General features: G+C 41.7%; 1 protein-coding gene and 2 long non-coding RNA genes across 4 annotated transcripts; all 3 read left to right on the top strand.

Moving 5' to 3' along the window:
• Positions 1 to 183: 183 nt before the first annotated feature.
• LOC147938450 (uncharacterized) lies at positions 184 to 7,738 on the top strand. Its single transcript, XR_015565781.1, has 2 exons — positions 184 to 591; positions 7,509 to 7,738. It is a non-coding gene; the product is annotated as an uncharacterized LOC147938450 (long non-coding RNA).
• Positions 588 to 2,804, top strand: LOC109126521 (uncharacterized). 2 transcript variants are annotated; one of them, XM_019230155.2, is made up of 2 exons: positions 588 to 2,200; positions 2,414 to 2,804. In XM_019230155.2, exons 1-2 carry the CDS (start codon positions 1,828 to 1,830, stop codon positions 2,542 to 2,544), a joined length of 504 nt encoding a protein of 167 aa, XP_019085700.1. In that variant the 5' UTR covers positions 588 to 1,827; the 3' UTR covers positions 2,545 to 2,804. The 2 variants fall into 2 exon arrangements, with proteins under 2 accessions (XP_019085700.1, XP_087320478.1); XM_087464352.1 differs by having other exon boundaries at positions 1,386 to 2,287.
• Positions 7,739 to 14,143: 6,405 nt separating the features above from the next.
• LOC147938449 (uncharacterized) lies at positions 14,144 to 14,762 on the top strand. Its single transcript, XR_015565949.1, has 2 exons — positions 14,144 to 14,283; positions 14,578 to 14,762. It is a non-coding gene; the product is annotated as an uncharacterized LOC147938449 (long non-coding RNA).
• Positions 14,763 to 15,990: the final 1,228 nt, after the last annotated feature.

The raw sequence follows: 15,990 nt of genomic DNA, 5'->3' as shown, positions 1-15,990 counted from the left end.
GTGTTTTCTTCTTTTTGTAACTGTGTGAACCTATGTTTGTATTCAAAGCCCATCCCATATTTTTGTGAAAGCCCGTTTATAATTATAAATATATAAAATTTATATATATATAAGAATATCAAAAGGTGGTCCCCCTTAGTTTGCCTCTCTTCTAGACGACTCCAAGAGCACTTGAACCTTAATAATATTGTATTCGATATATTTATTGAAAAAGAAAAGAACCAAAGCAACCAAAGCAAATTAGAGATGGCGATTGTGCTTGCGATCTCGTCTAGGGTTTGAGATGGGGATTTACGATGATGGTCGGAAGCGGAGAGAGGGTCCCTCTGTTTCTTATGTGGATTATCGGAATGAGGATAGGGTGGTATCCCCAGTTCCGTCTTTGGTTGGGTTGATTTCGATGTTACAAGACTCTTCTCGGTTGAAGGGAATCTCGGTTTCTTGGAGATTTAATGGGTTGATTCAATTCTATCTGGTTAACGGTGGGAGACAGTTGTGCGGGATCTGATTTCAGGATTCACGATTCAGAGATTTGCATCCTAAAGTTCTGCGGATCTCATTATGGTATCAGCTCTGATCTGGTGCATCAAGGTTTGGATATTCTTTCAATTTAGTTCTAGAAATTTCCGTCTATTGACGCTCTCTGATAAGGGGAGATTTGGTGTATCCGTGATCGGCTCCATCTTGGCTGGTAATGGGATTCGCTTTTTGATTAGGCTTTAGGAAGATATTCTGATGCCTTGTTGGGTATTTAATCGCTGTATTGGTTTGCTTTGGTGTCATCTTGTCAAAACTCTTTCTCAGTTAAGTTTTGTTGCGATTTTCCCTCTCGGTGGTGGTATTGTTCTTGCTTCTCTAAGGGTTGAGTTTGGGTGGTTACTGTTCAGCACAATGATGCAGTTGGGTGTAAACAAAGGCAAAGCTCCCTTAATCCGCACTGAAACGGTGAAGATTTCTGACTCCGTTTTGGCCCAGCGGATTCAACAATTTGAGTTGACCTTGATTGGGCGTTTGATGAACCCTGTAATCCAACGAATGGAGTCGTTGGTGTCTAATTTGCCAAATATATGGAAGCTCGAGGATAAAGTGATGGGGGCAGATCTTGATCAAGGCGTTTTTCAGTTTAATTTCGAGGCTGAAGAGGATCTTCTCAGTGTTGTGCAGAATGGTCCTTACCATTTTGATGGTTGGATGATCTCCCTGGTTCGATGGGAACCTATCATCTCTGCTACTTACCCTTCGGCTATCAATTTTTGGGTGAAAGATTCAGGTATTCCTATGCACCTTTGGGAAGTTGCAACTTTGGAGGCAATCGGGAGGAAGATTGGTATACTCCGTGAGGTGGATGAGGAGACTGGTAGTGTCTGCGTTACTGTCAGCGGCTTCATTCCTCTTATTTTTCAGTTGTTGGTTCCATTTAATACAAGTGATGAGGTGATTGTCTCACTTGAGTATGAGAAGTTGCAGGGCTTCTGCGAGGTTTGCTCAAGGCTTACACATGAATCGCAAGTCTGTCCGGAAGATACTAAGGTGATTGGTAGTCATGCTTTTGAGGAAAAATTGGATAAGAGGGGTGGACAAAGGCAACAATCCATGGCTAAGCACGGTCCGCAGCATAATGATGGATGGGAGAAACCTAGGAAGTTTGTTAAAAGAGCTTCAGATTTCCAAAAGTCAGATCATAGTGAGCAGGATCGTGTGGCGGAGAATGGTAGGGGGGGTTATCACTCGCAAGGGAGGGCTCAGGGTTAGGGTCCGAAGAGGAGTTTCTCTGCAAGTAGGGCTGAATCCAGTGACCGTGGGGGAAAAGGAGGTCCTCCGGTTGCAATGGTAGAGTCTATGGCTCATTTTCCTAATCTTCAGCTGAATAGGAAGGGGGCTGGTCCGGTTTGGCCTAAGTACAAGGCTAAGCTTGGGGGTAGTGAGAAAAATGCTCATGGTTCTGCGAAGGTTAGCTCTTTGGATCCAGTCTTGGAAGAGTCTCAATCGATTCTGGCGTTGGATAAAGTTCTGACTAAGGGTGACGGTGAGCTCTCTGCTGGCTTGGAGTTTTCTGAAGAGACTGATGATTTGCTAGAAGAGGGTGAGTATCCTGAAGTGGTTCTCACGGACAAGGTCGACGGTGAGAATGTGCCAGTTGGTGAGCCAGCTTCGGATATGGAGACATCTCTTGTTGGTGAGGACGCAATTATTCCTCAAGGTACTTCTTCTGTCCTTATCTCGTCTCCTAGGGCTTTGGGTGATGTGAGTAGGGCTCTGAAGGCTACTAATTTGGGAAATCCGATTGGTAAGAAAAAGAATTCTACCATTCAGCATGTGAACAAAGGATGTAGTGGCTCAAAAAAACAAAGTGTATTACCATTGGCTTCTCCTGGTAAAAGGTTGATGGCTAAAGTGTTGTGTAAACATGCAGGTGATGGGCACAAACAGAGGACTATAGGTAAGCAAGTCCATAAAGTCAAGGATGGTCTCATTCCGGGAGGAGGGAGCCATCCAGTCAAGAAAGGGATGGTGGCGCTCCTGAAACCACCTGCTCAAACGTGAAGGTCCTGAGCTGGAATTGTCAGGACATAAGGGTTGACCTGACAGAGGGATATTTGAGTGATTTATGGAAGAAACATCGTCCGAATATTTTATTTCTATCAGAAACAAAAAAGTGTTTTTCTTATTTACAAAAGTTTCAAAATAAGTTTGTTTATGAAAAGTTGTACACGGCTGAACCTTCTGGATCTCGTGGTGGTTTAGCTATTTTTTATATGGATGATATAAAACTTTCTATATTATATGATAGTAATCGTTTAATTGATGCTCGAGCTTTTTTTGGGCAACAATTGGTTTTTTTGTCCTTTCTATATGGGGATCCCGTTCCACAACATAGACATAAGGTATGGGATAAGTTAATTGATATCGGTTCTTATCGAATTGATCCATGGTTTATGATCAGTGATTTTAATGAACTTGTTGGGAATCATTAGAAATCAGGTGGGGTCTTAAGACCAGCCTCCTCATTTGTACCCTTTAATTCTGTGATCCGACATTGTGGTATGCTTGAATTTTCTTGCTATGGTGAGCAACTATTGTGGAGAGGTAATAGACAAAATAATCAGGTTGTTCGATGTCGCTTAGTCCGAGCGTTAGGCAATGAGGATTGGCATTGTTTATTTCCACAATCAAAGGTTGACTATTTAGAGATGATTGGTTCTAATCATTGTCCTATTTTAGCTACTTTCTTTAAAACCGAATTGAGAAGGCATCGGCAGTTTCGTTTTGATAAGCGTTGGCTTGGGAAAGACGGTTTATTCGGGGCAGTGGAGTCTGGGTGGAACCGCACAAAGAATTTTCGGATACCGGTATTTGTGGATAAGTGAAAGAATTGTCGGAACTCAATCTCTTGGTGGCGGAAAAATAATGTTTCTTCTGGTCCATCGGTTATTTCCTCCTTGAAGGCAGCCCTGCAGGGGGCAAAGATGGATGATTTGATTTTGCAGGAGGAAATTCACAGTATAGAAAGGAAACTGAAGGAGGCTTATCGAGATGAGGAGTTATATTGGCAGCAGAAGAGTAGGAAGTTTTGGTTAAGGGTTGGCGACAAAAACACAAAGTTCTTTCACGCTTCCACGAAACAGCGGCGGGTAAGAAATAAGATTGCTGGTTTATATGGACCCGATGATGTCTGTACTGAGTCGGCCTCTGGTATGGAGGCTATTGCATCAAATTATTTTGCGGATCTTTTTAAACGGTATGATGTGAGGGGTGTTTCACAGATGCTCCGGGAAGTTCCTCCATTAATTATAGATAGTATGAATAGGGCTCTAATCAGGGAGATCACTGAATCAGAGGTTCGCAAAGCTTTGTTTGCTATGCATCCTGAGAAAACACTGGGACCTGATGGGATGGTGGCTTTATTTTTTCAGAGGTTCTTGTCCTCATTAAAAGGAGATTTGGTGGTTTTGGTTACAGAATTTTTCCGTACGGACCGCTTTGATCCGCAGTTAAATGAAACAAATATTTATCTCATCCTTAAAAAGGAAAGGTCCCAACGGATGGCGGAATTTAGGCCGATTAGCCTTTGCAATGTGTGTTATTAGATTATATCTAAAGTCCTGTGTTTCCGGCTTAAGCGGTTTCTTCCATCTCTTTTGTTTGAGAAACCCAATCGGCTTTTGTTTTGAGACGATTAATCACATATAATATACTTGTGGCCCAAGAAATATTTCATGGCCTAAATACATATCCACAATGTAAATCGAAGTTTTTGGCTTTTAAGACGGATATGAGTAAATCATATGACCGTGTTGAGTGGGATTTTTTGGAAGCGGTTATGATTAAGTTGGGGTTTGATAGAAAATGGATTTCATGGATTATGTGGTGTGTATCCTCGGTCTCGTACCAAGTCCTTTTAAATGGACAGCCTAGGGGCTTCATTAAGCCACTAAGGGGTTTAGGCAGGGGGATGGGGATCCTTTATCTCCTTACCTGTTTATACTTTGTACGGAGGTCTTAATAGCCAACATTAAGAAGGCTGAAAGAGAAAATAAAATCACGGGTATTAAGCTAGCTCGAGATTGTCCCACTATCTCGCATTTATTGTTTGCTGATGATAGTTTCTGCAAAGCAGATGAGGCTGAATGTACTACGGTAATGGAAATTATAGGAAACTATGGGAAAAGCGTCAGGGCAAGAGGTTAATTTAGAGAAATCATCCATCATGTTTGGCAAGAAAGTCCCGCCTGAATTAAGGTCTCAATTAAAATCTGTAATGGGTATTTCCACAGAAGGTGGTATGGGTTCGTATTTGGGTATTCCTGAAAATCTACAAAGATCGAGAACTAAGTTTTTTAGTTACGTTAAAGAGCGTTTGGATGTTCGTGTGAATGGTTGGTCTGCAAAGTATTTATCGAAAGGTGGAAAGGAAGTTATGATTAAATCGGTAGCATTGGCTCTCCCAACTCACGTTATGTCTTGTTACAAACTACCACAAGAGTTAACGTCCAATTTAACGAGTGCTATTTCTACATTTTGGTGGAAGTCTAATGATAAGGCACGAGGCATGCACTGGGTAGCTTAGGATAAACTATGTAAGGACAAATGTGAAGGCGGTTTGGGTTTCCGCGCATTGGAACAATTTAATAACGTAATGCTGGCTAAGCAGTATTGGCGGTTAATTCATTATCCAACATCTCTGATGGCTCGGGTCTTGCGAGGGAGGTATTTTTGAAATAATAACCTCCTTCAGGCAAAGAAGCCGTATTCCCCTTCGTTTGCTTGGCGGAGTATTTATTCAACTTAGGGCTTGGTGGAACATGGAGCACGGTTGACAATAGGTTCGGGCTGTGACGTCTCGGTTTGGCGTGATCCCTAGATACCAAATCATCAGCCAAGACCAGCTAATAGTCGAGGAAGATTGTTACATCCCAATTTAATGGTTAACCATTTGATTAATCCAACTACTAAGGAGTGGCATATGCCAATCCTTGAGGAGTTCATGGATCCGTCGGATATTCAAATTATTCAAACTATGGGGATCAGTAAATTCTATAAACCAGACAAACTGATCTGGCACTATACTAAACCACGGAAATACTCGCTCAAGTCCAATTATCACCTCGCACGTGAATTGATTAAAGAGGTTGAATTTGAACAGACGTTGTAGTGACCCTCACCAAGGGGTAAAATTTCAAAATAAAAATCAAGGCCAAAAGACCAAGAAAGGAAGCCAGCAAGGAGAGCAGAAGGATTGCTGAAGAAAAGTCCGAGAAAATTTGAACGGACCGAGAGATGGCTAAATCGTTCGAGACGTACCGCCCGTGTCGTCTGAGACGTATCGCCCGAGTCGTCCGAGACGTACCGTCTGGGTTGATCGAGAATTGCCGAGAGTTGCCGAAGAGTTGCCGAGAGTTGCCGAGAGTTGCCGAGAACGTCCGAGAAGAGTTGCCGAGAGTGCCGAGACGGATCGAGAATCGCCGAGAGATGACCGACGATCGACCGAGAGACGCTGACCGATCTGACGAGAATTTTGGGAAGCAAGAAATTCTTCTTTCATAAAAAATTGACTAAGTCAAAATGAAGAAGTGGAGATTAAATGAATCAAAATGATGAAGTGGAGATTAAATAATTCAAAGTGGAGTTAGTGGAGGATTAAATAATTCAAAGTGGAGTTAGTGGAGAATTAAATAATTCAAAGTGGAGTTAGTGGAGGATTAAACAAATCAAAGAGGACATTCTTTTGCCAAGTCTTTTGCATATACACCAAGTATTATCAAGAAAAGAAGAAGTGGTGATTATTTGGCCAAGTCTTTACATTCTCACCAAGGAAAGTTTTTGGCAAAGAGGAGAAGACTTGCTCGCCATGCATTGGCTCACCAAACCGCCCAAACTCACACCAAACCACTATAAATAGGAGGCCTTAGTGTGTGTTAAGAGAGATTTTCGTTTCTCTTGCTAAGTTAGAGTAAAAGAGAGAGTAAGAGAAGTTAGAGAGAGTAAGAGAAGTTAGAGAAAGAGCGAGAGAGAGAGTTCTTTCCTTAGAGTTTCTCTTCCGCGAGTTGTTAGCCAAGTGCCGCTGTAGGAGCTGTTCGCGTCAAGTCCTTGCTAGAAGTCTGATTAGATTTTGTTCTTCTCAGCCAAGCCAGGTGAGTTTTGAAGCGTGTGATATGGCACATGATAGGTGGGGTTTTGGGTTACTTTTGCTTAGGATTTTTGTGGTAAATCTAGGCATGTTCGTTGGGTTGTTGGGTAGATTCGTTTCTTTCTTTCTAGATTGAGTTCTAGGAAGTTAAGACTCGTGTATTGCTTGTTTGCATGTTGGTGTGAGGTTGTGTCTAGCGCTTAGTTTCTAGTTATTTCTCTAGTTACTAAGGCTTGCATGTTGGTTGTTCTTGGTTGCATGTTTGCTTGTGTGCATTGCATGTTAGTGTAGTTTTTGCATGTTTGCTTGTGTGTATTGCATGATGTTGTTTGTAGCTTGCATGTGGTTTGTGTGCTTTGCAGGTTTGTTTGGTTGTGTGTTGAGGTTGTGCAGGAGAAGACTTCCCCAAGGCCGTAATCGGTGCGGATTACGAAGATTCGGAGAGACGGGGTTGCTGCCTAGGGCCGAGTACTACACGACGGTGTAGGCGAGAGAGCCTGTTGAGAGGGACTCGCATGTGATGTTCTATGCTTGCGTGCCTTTGTGGCTGTGAGTATAGGTGTTCACGGGTATGGGGGAAGTAACAAAGTGAGGAAGCGATGAAGTGGTGGAGTGAAGACGTGAAGGCCCTTGAAGATGAAGAAGAGTTTTCAGCTTCCGCATGCGTATACTTTGATAGTATACTTGGAGATTGCTTGACTAACTTGCATTTTATCTTGCTTGTTTTTCTTGCATGTTGCATTTGAGTGTTGCATGTAGTGTAGTTGTTTAGCTTGCATGTTGTGTGTTGCTTGCTGGGGTTGGGGTTGGGTTTTGGTTCTTTTTAGGTTCCGAACTCACTAAGTGTTTAGCACTCAAGACTCCATAATTTGTTTTGCAGGTAACCTTAGTGGGAAAAGCCTTAGAGGGGAGCACAAGACGTTAGGCCAGCCGGTGTAGAGTTGCGTTGTCTTTGCAAGATGTTGTCTTTTTGTTGTAAAATTAAATTTTCATGTTTTAGCTCTAGGCCTGGTACCAAAGACGATGTTAATGTTTTATGAACGTATTTTTGTTAAGTAATTTAAAGTTGGAGGTTGTTTTATTTAAGTTGTGTGGTTTCGTTTGGTTCCAGCCTTGTCAGGGCCAACACAACGCACCAGACCGCAAGGTTTGCAAAGCCTAAGTAGTCTCGGTTGCAGGTGGAATTGTGCTAGGGAGGACCTGTCGGGAAGTCTGCAGCTTCCGTCCCTCGACTGGACCACCTCGGTGCAGTTCCCATAGTGGTGTTTCGTGGCTGTCCGCTGGCCTGCGTGGTCATAGGACGGTTCGGGGGCGTTACAACGGTGGTTCAGAGCATGGTTATGATGCTCATGGAACCCGCGTTTTCAAATGTTTTATCGAGTAAATGAGTCGCAAAGGCAATTTTAGGAAACCGGTACATCCTTGTGCATTTTAGGTAGATGGGATTAGGACTTACTCTTGGATGCTTGTGCAGATGTCAGACCGAGGAAGTGAAGAGGGATGGTCGTGGGGTGATTGAAGAACTGATGGAGAAGAGTGGCGAGACTCACCGGAGGATGAACAATATGATGTTGAAGATGAGTGGCAAGAACCGTTGGAGGATGAACAATTTAATGCTGAGGAGAATGGCAGGAATCGTTAGAGGTGATCAAAACAATGACGAAGAAGAGTGGCAAGAGCCGTTAGAGGGAGATCCATATGATGTCGAGGGAGAGACAAGATCAAGAGAGAATGACGATCAGACGATAGAGAGGTCAAGTTCTGAAAGAAGTGGGTCGAAAGGATCATTACCCGGAGAAAGTTCAAGATACTTGATGGAAACATTTTTTGGTGGAGACTGGTCTGGTTTGCAATTTAACAATCCGGGTCGACAGCGAGCAAATTTCCGTCAAACACCTGGTGTACAACCTGCATATCACAAACCATATGAGCCAAGAAGTATGCCGCCAAGGCAAACGAATGTCCCTGAAGAGCCGAGACAAAGGAGTGTACCATTGGAACCGAAACAAAGGAGTGTACTAGTGGAACCGAGACAAAGGAGTACACCCGAGGAGCCAAGACAAATGAATGCGCGCGAAGAGCCAATAGGTCAAGAGAGTGGACCAAGAGATCGTTTACTAGCTGCGTTCCAAGAGATGATAGCACTTATGCGACAGCAAGCGTCATGCCCAAGAGAACCAGAGGCCCCGAGCTTTATGGAGATTGTGACGATTATGAGGAATTTGGGAACTGAGTATTTCAGAAGAGGATCAAACACGTTTTGAAGCAGATAATTGGTTGCGAAGCATGGAGAAGAATTTTGAAGCAACCCGATGTCGAGAAGATTATAAGAAAGATGTTGCAGTGTACTACTTAAAGGATGATGCTAGTGATTGGTGGACTAGTGTGAAGAGACACTACGGTCATCGAGATCCAACATGGGCAGAGTTTCGAAAGGAGTTTGAAGGAAAGTATTTTCCACCGGAGGCCAGAGACAGATTGGAGAATGAGTTTATAAACTTAGAACAAGGCGAGAAGAGCGTTCGAGAACTAGAGTCAATTTTTACTCGACTGGTGAAAGTATGTTTACCAAGGGCGAGACGATGAAGCAGCTATGGCACGCCACTTTTTACATGCACTACGACCAGATATCCAGAGTAGGCTCATGTCTGTCACTTACCAACGAGTTGACAAGTTGGCGAAGAGAGCTGTAAATGTGGAGGAGCACATAGAAATGGAGAAGGAAGCCATGCAAAAAGATCAAGAGAAGGGCAAGGCAAAGATGATTCCAAGTGGTGGTGCAACTCGAAAGAGGAGTCATCCGACGAGGAAGGGCGTAGTCCAAAACTGGGGAAAAGAGGAGTTGTGTGTTTCTCATGTGGAGAGTCAGGCCATTATTTTCGAGAATGCTCGAAGGCAGGACAGAGTGATCGCCCAGTGCCATCTCACATCATATGTTACAATTGTGGCAAGGGTGGCCATTACATGGCAGCTTGTCCGATTATCAATGCCATAGTAGCGGAACCAGAAGCAGAATATCCCCCACTGACCAGTCCCGAGGATGAGAAACCTATGAAGCGGCAAGTGAGAGGGGATCGCGTGTATCCTTCCCCTTAGGTAGTTAACCCTTAGACCTTCAGTACTGTGTGGCGATTGGGAAGGTAAGTATGGGTGCTAACCCCCTCTTTGTGTGATTGTGTGATTGTGTGTTTGTGTGTTTGCATGTTTGTTGTCTTGTTGTGTGTTAGTTGGCTAGGCTAGTGAAAGCACTTGGTGGTGCTAGTCTAAGTCCTAGTTGTTGTGTGCAGGAAGCCTTCTAGCTAAGCGTTTTAGAGAACCCTTAGTGATAGGCCGTGTAGGGAAACCTTAGTTTTCTAGGTTAAACCCTTTTCCTAGCATGTTGGTGGCTGGAAGCAAGTTCGTGGTTGAGAGAGTTGGCCAAGATCAAGCGCAGGAAGGAGAAGAAGAGAATTAAAGCAAGACGCATTAGGAGGAGGATCAGAGGAGTTCAAGGAGAATTCGGGGACGAATTCCTATAAGGGGGGAGAATGTAGTGACCCTCACCAAGGGGTAAAATTTCAAAATAAAACTCAAGGCCAAAGACCAAGAAAGGAAGCCAGCAAGGAGAGCAGAAGGATTGCTGAAGAAAAGTCCGAGAAAATTTGAACGGACCGAGAGATGGCCGAATCGTTCAAGACGTACCGCCCGTGTCATCCGAGACGTATCGCCGAGTTGTCCGAGACGTATCGCCCGAGTCGTCCGAGATGTACCGTCCGGGTTGATCGAGAATTGCAGAGAGTTGCCAAAGAGTTGCCGAGAGTTGCCGGGAGAGTTGCCGAGAGTTGCCGAGAACATCCGAGAAGAGTTGCCGAGAGTGCCGAGATGGATCAAGAATCGCCGAGAGATGACCGACGGTCGACCGAGAGACGCTGACCGATCTGACGAGAATTTCGGGAAGCAAGAAATTCTTCTTTCATTAATAATTGACTAAGTCAAAATGAAGAAGTGGAGATTAAATTAATCAAAATGAAGAAGTGGAGATTAAATAATTCAAAGTGGAGTTAGTGGAGGATTAAATAATTCAAAGTGGAGTTATTGGAGTATTAAATAATTCAAAGTGGAGTTAGTGGAGGATTAAACAAATCGAAGAGGACATTCTTTTGCCAAGTTTTGCATAAACACCAATTATTATCAAGAAGAGAAGAAGTGGTGATTATTTGGCCAAGTCTTTACATTCTCACCAAGGAAATTTTGTGGCAAAGAAGAGAAGACTTGCTCGCCATGCATTGGCTCACCAAACCGCCCAAACTCACACCAAACAACTATAAATAGGAGGCCTTAGTGTGTGTTAAGAGAGATTTTCGTTTCTCTTGCTAAGTTAGAGTAAAAGAGAGATTAAGAGAAGTTAGAGAGAGTAAGAGAAGTTAGAGAAAGAGCGAGAGAGAGAGTTCTTTCCTTAGAGTTTATCTTCCGCGAGTTGTTAGCCAAGTGCCGTTGTAGGAGCTGTTCGCGTCAAGTCCTTGCTAGAAGTCTGATTAGATTTTGTTCTTCTCAGCCAAGCCAGGTGAGTTTCGAAGCGTGTGATATGGCACATGATAGGTGGGGTTTTGGGTTACTTTTGCTTAGGATTTTTGTGGTAAATCTAGGCATGTTCGTTGGGTTGTTGGGTAGATTCGTTTCTTTCTTTCTAGATTGAGTTCTAGGAAGTTAAGTCTCGTTTATTGCTTGTTTGCATGTTGGTGTGAGGTTGTGTCTAGCTCTTAGTTTCTAGTTATTTCTCTAGTTACTAAGGCTTGCATGTTGGTTGTTCTTGATTGCATGTTTGCTTGTGTGCATTGCATGTTAGTGTAGTTGTTGCATGTTTGCTTGTGTGCATTGCATGTTGTTGTTTGTAGCTTGCATGTAGCTTGTTTGCTTTTCAGGTTTGTTTGGTTGTGTGTTGAGGTTGTGTAGGAGAAGACTTCCCCAAGGCCGTAATTGGTGCGGATTACGAAGACTCGGAGAGACGGGGTTGCTGCCTAGGGCCGAGTACTACACGACGTTGTAGGCAAGAGAGCCTGTTGAGAGGGACTCGCATGTGATGTTCTATGCTTGCGTGCCTTTGTGGCTGTGAGTATAGGTGTTCACGGGTATGGGGGAAGTAACAAAGTGAGGAAGCGATGAAGTGGTGGAGTGAAGAAGAGTTTTCAGCTTCCGCATGCGTATACTTTGATAGTATACTTGGAGATTGCTTGACTAACTTGCATATTATCTTGCTTGTTTTTCTTGCATTTTGGCTTGCATGTTGCATTTGAGTGTTGCATGTAGTGTAGTTGTTTAGCTTGCATGTTGTGTGTTGCTTGCTGGGGTTGGGGTTGGGTTTTGGTTCTTGTTAGGTTCCCGAACTCACTGAGTGTTTAGCACTCAAGACTCTATAATTTGTTTTGCAGGTAACCTTAGTGGGTAAAGCCTTAGAGGGGAGCACAGGACGTTAGGCCAGCCGGTGTAGAGTTGTGTTGCCTTTGCAAGATGTTGGCTTTTTGTTGTAAAATTAAATTATCATGTTTTGGCTCTAGGCCTGGTACCAAAGACGATGTTAATGTTTTATGAACGTATTTTTGTTAAGTAATTTAAAGTGGAAGTTGTTTTATTTAAGTTGTGTGGTTTCGTTTGGTTCCAGCCTTGTCAGGGCCAACACAACGCACCAGGCCGCAAGTGTTGCAAAACCTAAGTAGTCTCGGTTGCGGGTGGAATTGTGCTAGGAAGGACCGGTCGGGAAGTCTGCAGCTTCCGTCCCTCGACTGGACCACCTCGGTGCAGTTCCCATAGTGGCGTTCCATGGCTGTCCGCTGGCCTGCGTGGTCATAGGACGGTTCGGGGGCGTTACAGACGTGCACAGCCCTTAGGGCACAAGCTTGGAATCTAGAGGTTCCCTCGAAGATTCAACACTTTTCTAGCAAATTGCCTCCGGTTTCCTCCCTGTAATGGAACGTCTTGCTCATCTGGGTATCCGGTGTGATACTCTATGTAAACGATGTGGTTCGGTGGTGGAGACTATAAATCATGCAATTTTTGAGTGTCCTCATTCACTTCGGATTTGGGATTTGTACCTGCTTGATATAAGTCTTGGTGGCTTCCCATATGGTTCAGTATATTCAAATTTAGACTTCCTATTTTGGCGGGCGCCGTCCCAGTCGGCCGCTCCGGATATAAGTTTCCGCTTACCGTGGCTTGTTTGGTATATTTAGAAAGATCGGAAGAAAAAAGTTTTTCAGGGTTTTGAGGCAGAGCCATTTGATGTTATTAGTCAGGCGGCTAATGATAAATTGTTATGGGAAGAGGTTAGGTCTTTCCAATCGGATGCCCCAGATACTTTGCCTTTGGAGGCTCGTGATCCTTCTCCCGGTGTCAGGTTGATGGATCTTGGAAGGCCTCAGATCCTTTTGTAGGTTTAGGCTGGTCGTTTTGCAATAGTGAGGACACAACGTTATTACTCGGACACAAAGTCAGCGGCGTAGCCCTTCACCCCTACACTCGGAGCTTCAGGCGTTGATCTGGGCGATGGAATCTTTATTGGCAGCGGGTGTTGACTGTCAGAATTTCGAGACGGATTGTGCAGAATTAGTAGTGATGGTGCAGTCCCCTGAGGAACGGCCCGCTTTCTCCAACCTGTTGGATGAGTTCAGTTTACTTCGACCATCCTTTCCATCCTTCATGCTTTCAAGAATTCAGCGCACGTCAAATCTTCGGGCAGACTGTCTTGCTCGCTCTTCGAGATCTTCACTTTCTGAAATTTCTTTTGTAAACTCTTTTCCTCCGATTTGGGCAACCAACCTTGGAGTTATATTCTAATTTAATGTGTGGTTAACAAAAAAAAAATTCTATATATAAAAAAAGTTGGAATCCATAAAGAGTTAAAGATAATCACATTATTTTCTTCTTTAACAATTTAGTTTAAAACAAAAAAATTAGTTATCATGAGAATAAAGTACATTTAGTTTATATATATATATATATATATATATATATATATATAGATATATATATTTTTTAAATAGTAGTTTGTATAAGATGATAAAAATATGTATAGTAAAAAGGAAAGAAATATATATATGTATAAATTAAAGCTAAAATGATTTGAGTATCATTATACAATGCATTACATATATCTTCATCAAGAAATAACTGATTTTGTTATTTACTTCAATTCGATATATATATATATAAGTTTTTTTTAAAAGAAAAAAATCTTGTCTCAGATTCACATATATTATTTTTTATAAGTTTTATTGAAATTCTTTTGACAAATGTTACAATCTATATAATACTGTCACAATCTCTTTACTATTAGATACACTTAAAATATATGTTGTCACTAAATTAGATATGACATGTATTTTAATATAAGATATATTAGACACCTGTCATGATCTGCAAAGTTGGGTATGTGAACGCAATGTTAAGATCTCTTTGATTATAAAATATCACTTTTGTATTGCTAATGCTATGAGTAATTCCAACTTTTAAATATATAAATAATAAGATTCATAACACACACAAAACTACACAAGAAACACATAAAGAATTGTTAGTGAGAAGAAAATTAAGGGAAAATGGATTTGGGACTGTTGATTGCGATAGGCGTCAGTGGCGTGAGTGTTATAATAGGCTTAGTGATTCTTGTGGTATGGTTCCTGGTATGGTTCCTCCTCCCCAAAAAGCGTAATCATAATAAATAACTGACGAGAAATTGTATTTCTTGAACAAGACATTTTAGAAAGCTTCTGTATGATTATTTATTGCTACAATGGTTTGAAATGTGTTTGGACTTTGGAGCATGCGTATAGTCTTCATTTTTTTTGTGTGCGTTACTATCATGAGATGAGACAGTTTTGAAATAATTTTGTCATATTTTGAAATATATAGATGCGCATTTCAAATTAGTTTTTTAATTTTGTTTACTCCGTTTTTTTATAATGCAATGGTTGCAGGTTCGCGAACACTAATTCTGAATCCGGAGAATTGCTAAAACCCTGGTGGTTACGTTTACTCAGTTTTATTTAATAAGCATTATATATATATATATATATAATTAATACATCACTCAAGCGTTGTTATGATGATTTTCACAATGGTAATTATTGTTTTAAAGAAATTACAAATGTTCTTTCTAGAACTCTAACTTATCATACAAAGAGAACACATCATGCCATGATATGATGCAATATCTTATTGTATAAAGTTAAGTTTTGAAAGTTAGCCATTAACAAGATTTTTACATGTGTCATATATTACCTTTCTTATAATTTTTAATTATTTCTATAATTATGTCAAATTAATTTTCTTTTAATTTCTCAACCTTGATTGGTTGATTATAAACCCTTCTTTTTATGCAAACATAATTGTTATCATTATTCATTCAATACCAAAGAGAGATAACGAGTAGAAGCACATCAACCTAATAGATGGATAAAATAGACTAATCAAACACAAGCTTACAACAAACATAGATAGATATATTGGAAAAACATAAATCATTGTTGATATATCCATAGGAACTCAAAGACTGTGACACCCGGGTTTGAGGAAATATTTAAAAGAATTGGCTTGGCCACATATGTTATCAAAATACACTAATTTTTTGGTCAAGGGTCCTGAGAGAACTTCATGATGGACGACCTTCCTGGAAGTGATTGTCGGAACTGTGCGAGTGAGGACAAAACACAGAAAAAAATTATTTGTTGATTTGTAGGGTTGGTAAACAAATTTTTAAAGCCTCCCAGACGTAACAAACCGGCCATCAAATATGGATGGGTTACGGGACGGGAATAGATGTAGAGGCCACTTAGGAAGGTGTGCCCATGGACTGAGAGTGGACATGGACTCACTAAGCAAGGTGGTGGTTTAGGCGTTACTGAGACAGAGGCTACATCATTGTGTGTTAAAGACACTTCCACGAATACATTGGGAAATTTAAGATTAGTTACTATCAAAAGATTTTGTGATGTTAGAAATTTTTTTTACTTTCATTGGTTGTCGGAGAAAGCCATTTTGAGATAGCAAAAAGACGTGAACATGTTCTCTCCACACAGGAGGAGGGCATAACCGAGTTCTTTCTATGGTGGAGAAGGTTGGACACAAGTTTATATTCCCAAGGGAGAAATGTGGAGGATGCAAGGTTATCTCCCCAAGAGAGGAAGGCAGAGCCAAGGTTCTCTCCATGGTGGAGGAGGTTGAACGCAAGGTTCTCTCTATAAGGGATGAGGGTGGAGCCGAGGTTTTCTCCATGGTGGTCAGACATTATTGTGATGATACATCATTGATTAGTATATTATGTAATATATTTTTTATTCAAAATAGTTTTTGAGCCAAAAATTATAGTAATCAAAAAACTATACAGAAGT

This window comes from Camelina sativa, chromosome 9 (assembly GCF_030686135.1).
Source record: "Camelina sativa cultivar CO46 ecotype springtype chromosome 9, ASM3068613v1".
Classification (NCBI taxonomy): domain Eukaryota; kingdom Viridiplantae; phylum Streptophyta; class Magnoliopsida; order Brassicales; family Brassicaceae; genus Camelina; species Camelina sativa.
This window is presented reverse-complemented; position numbering and strand designations above follow the sequence as displayed.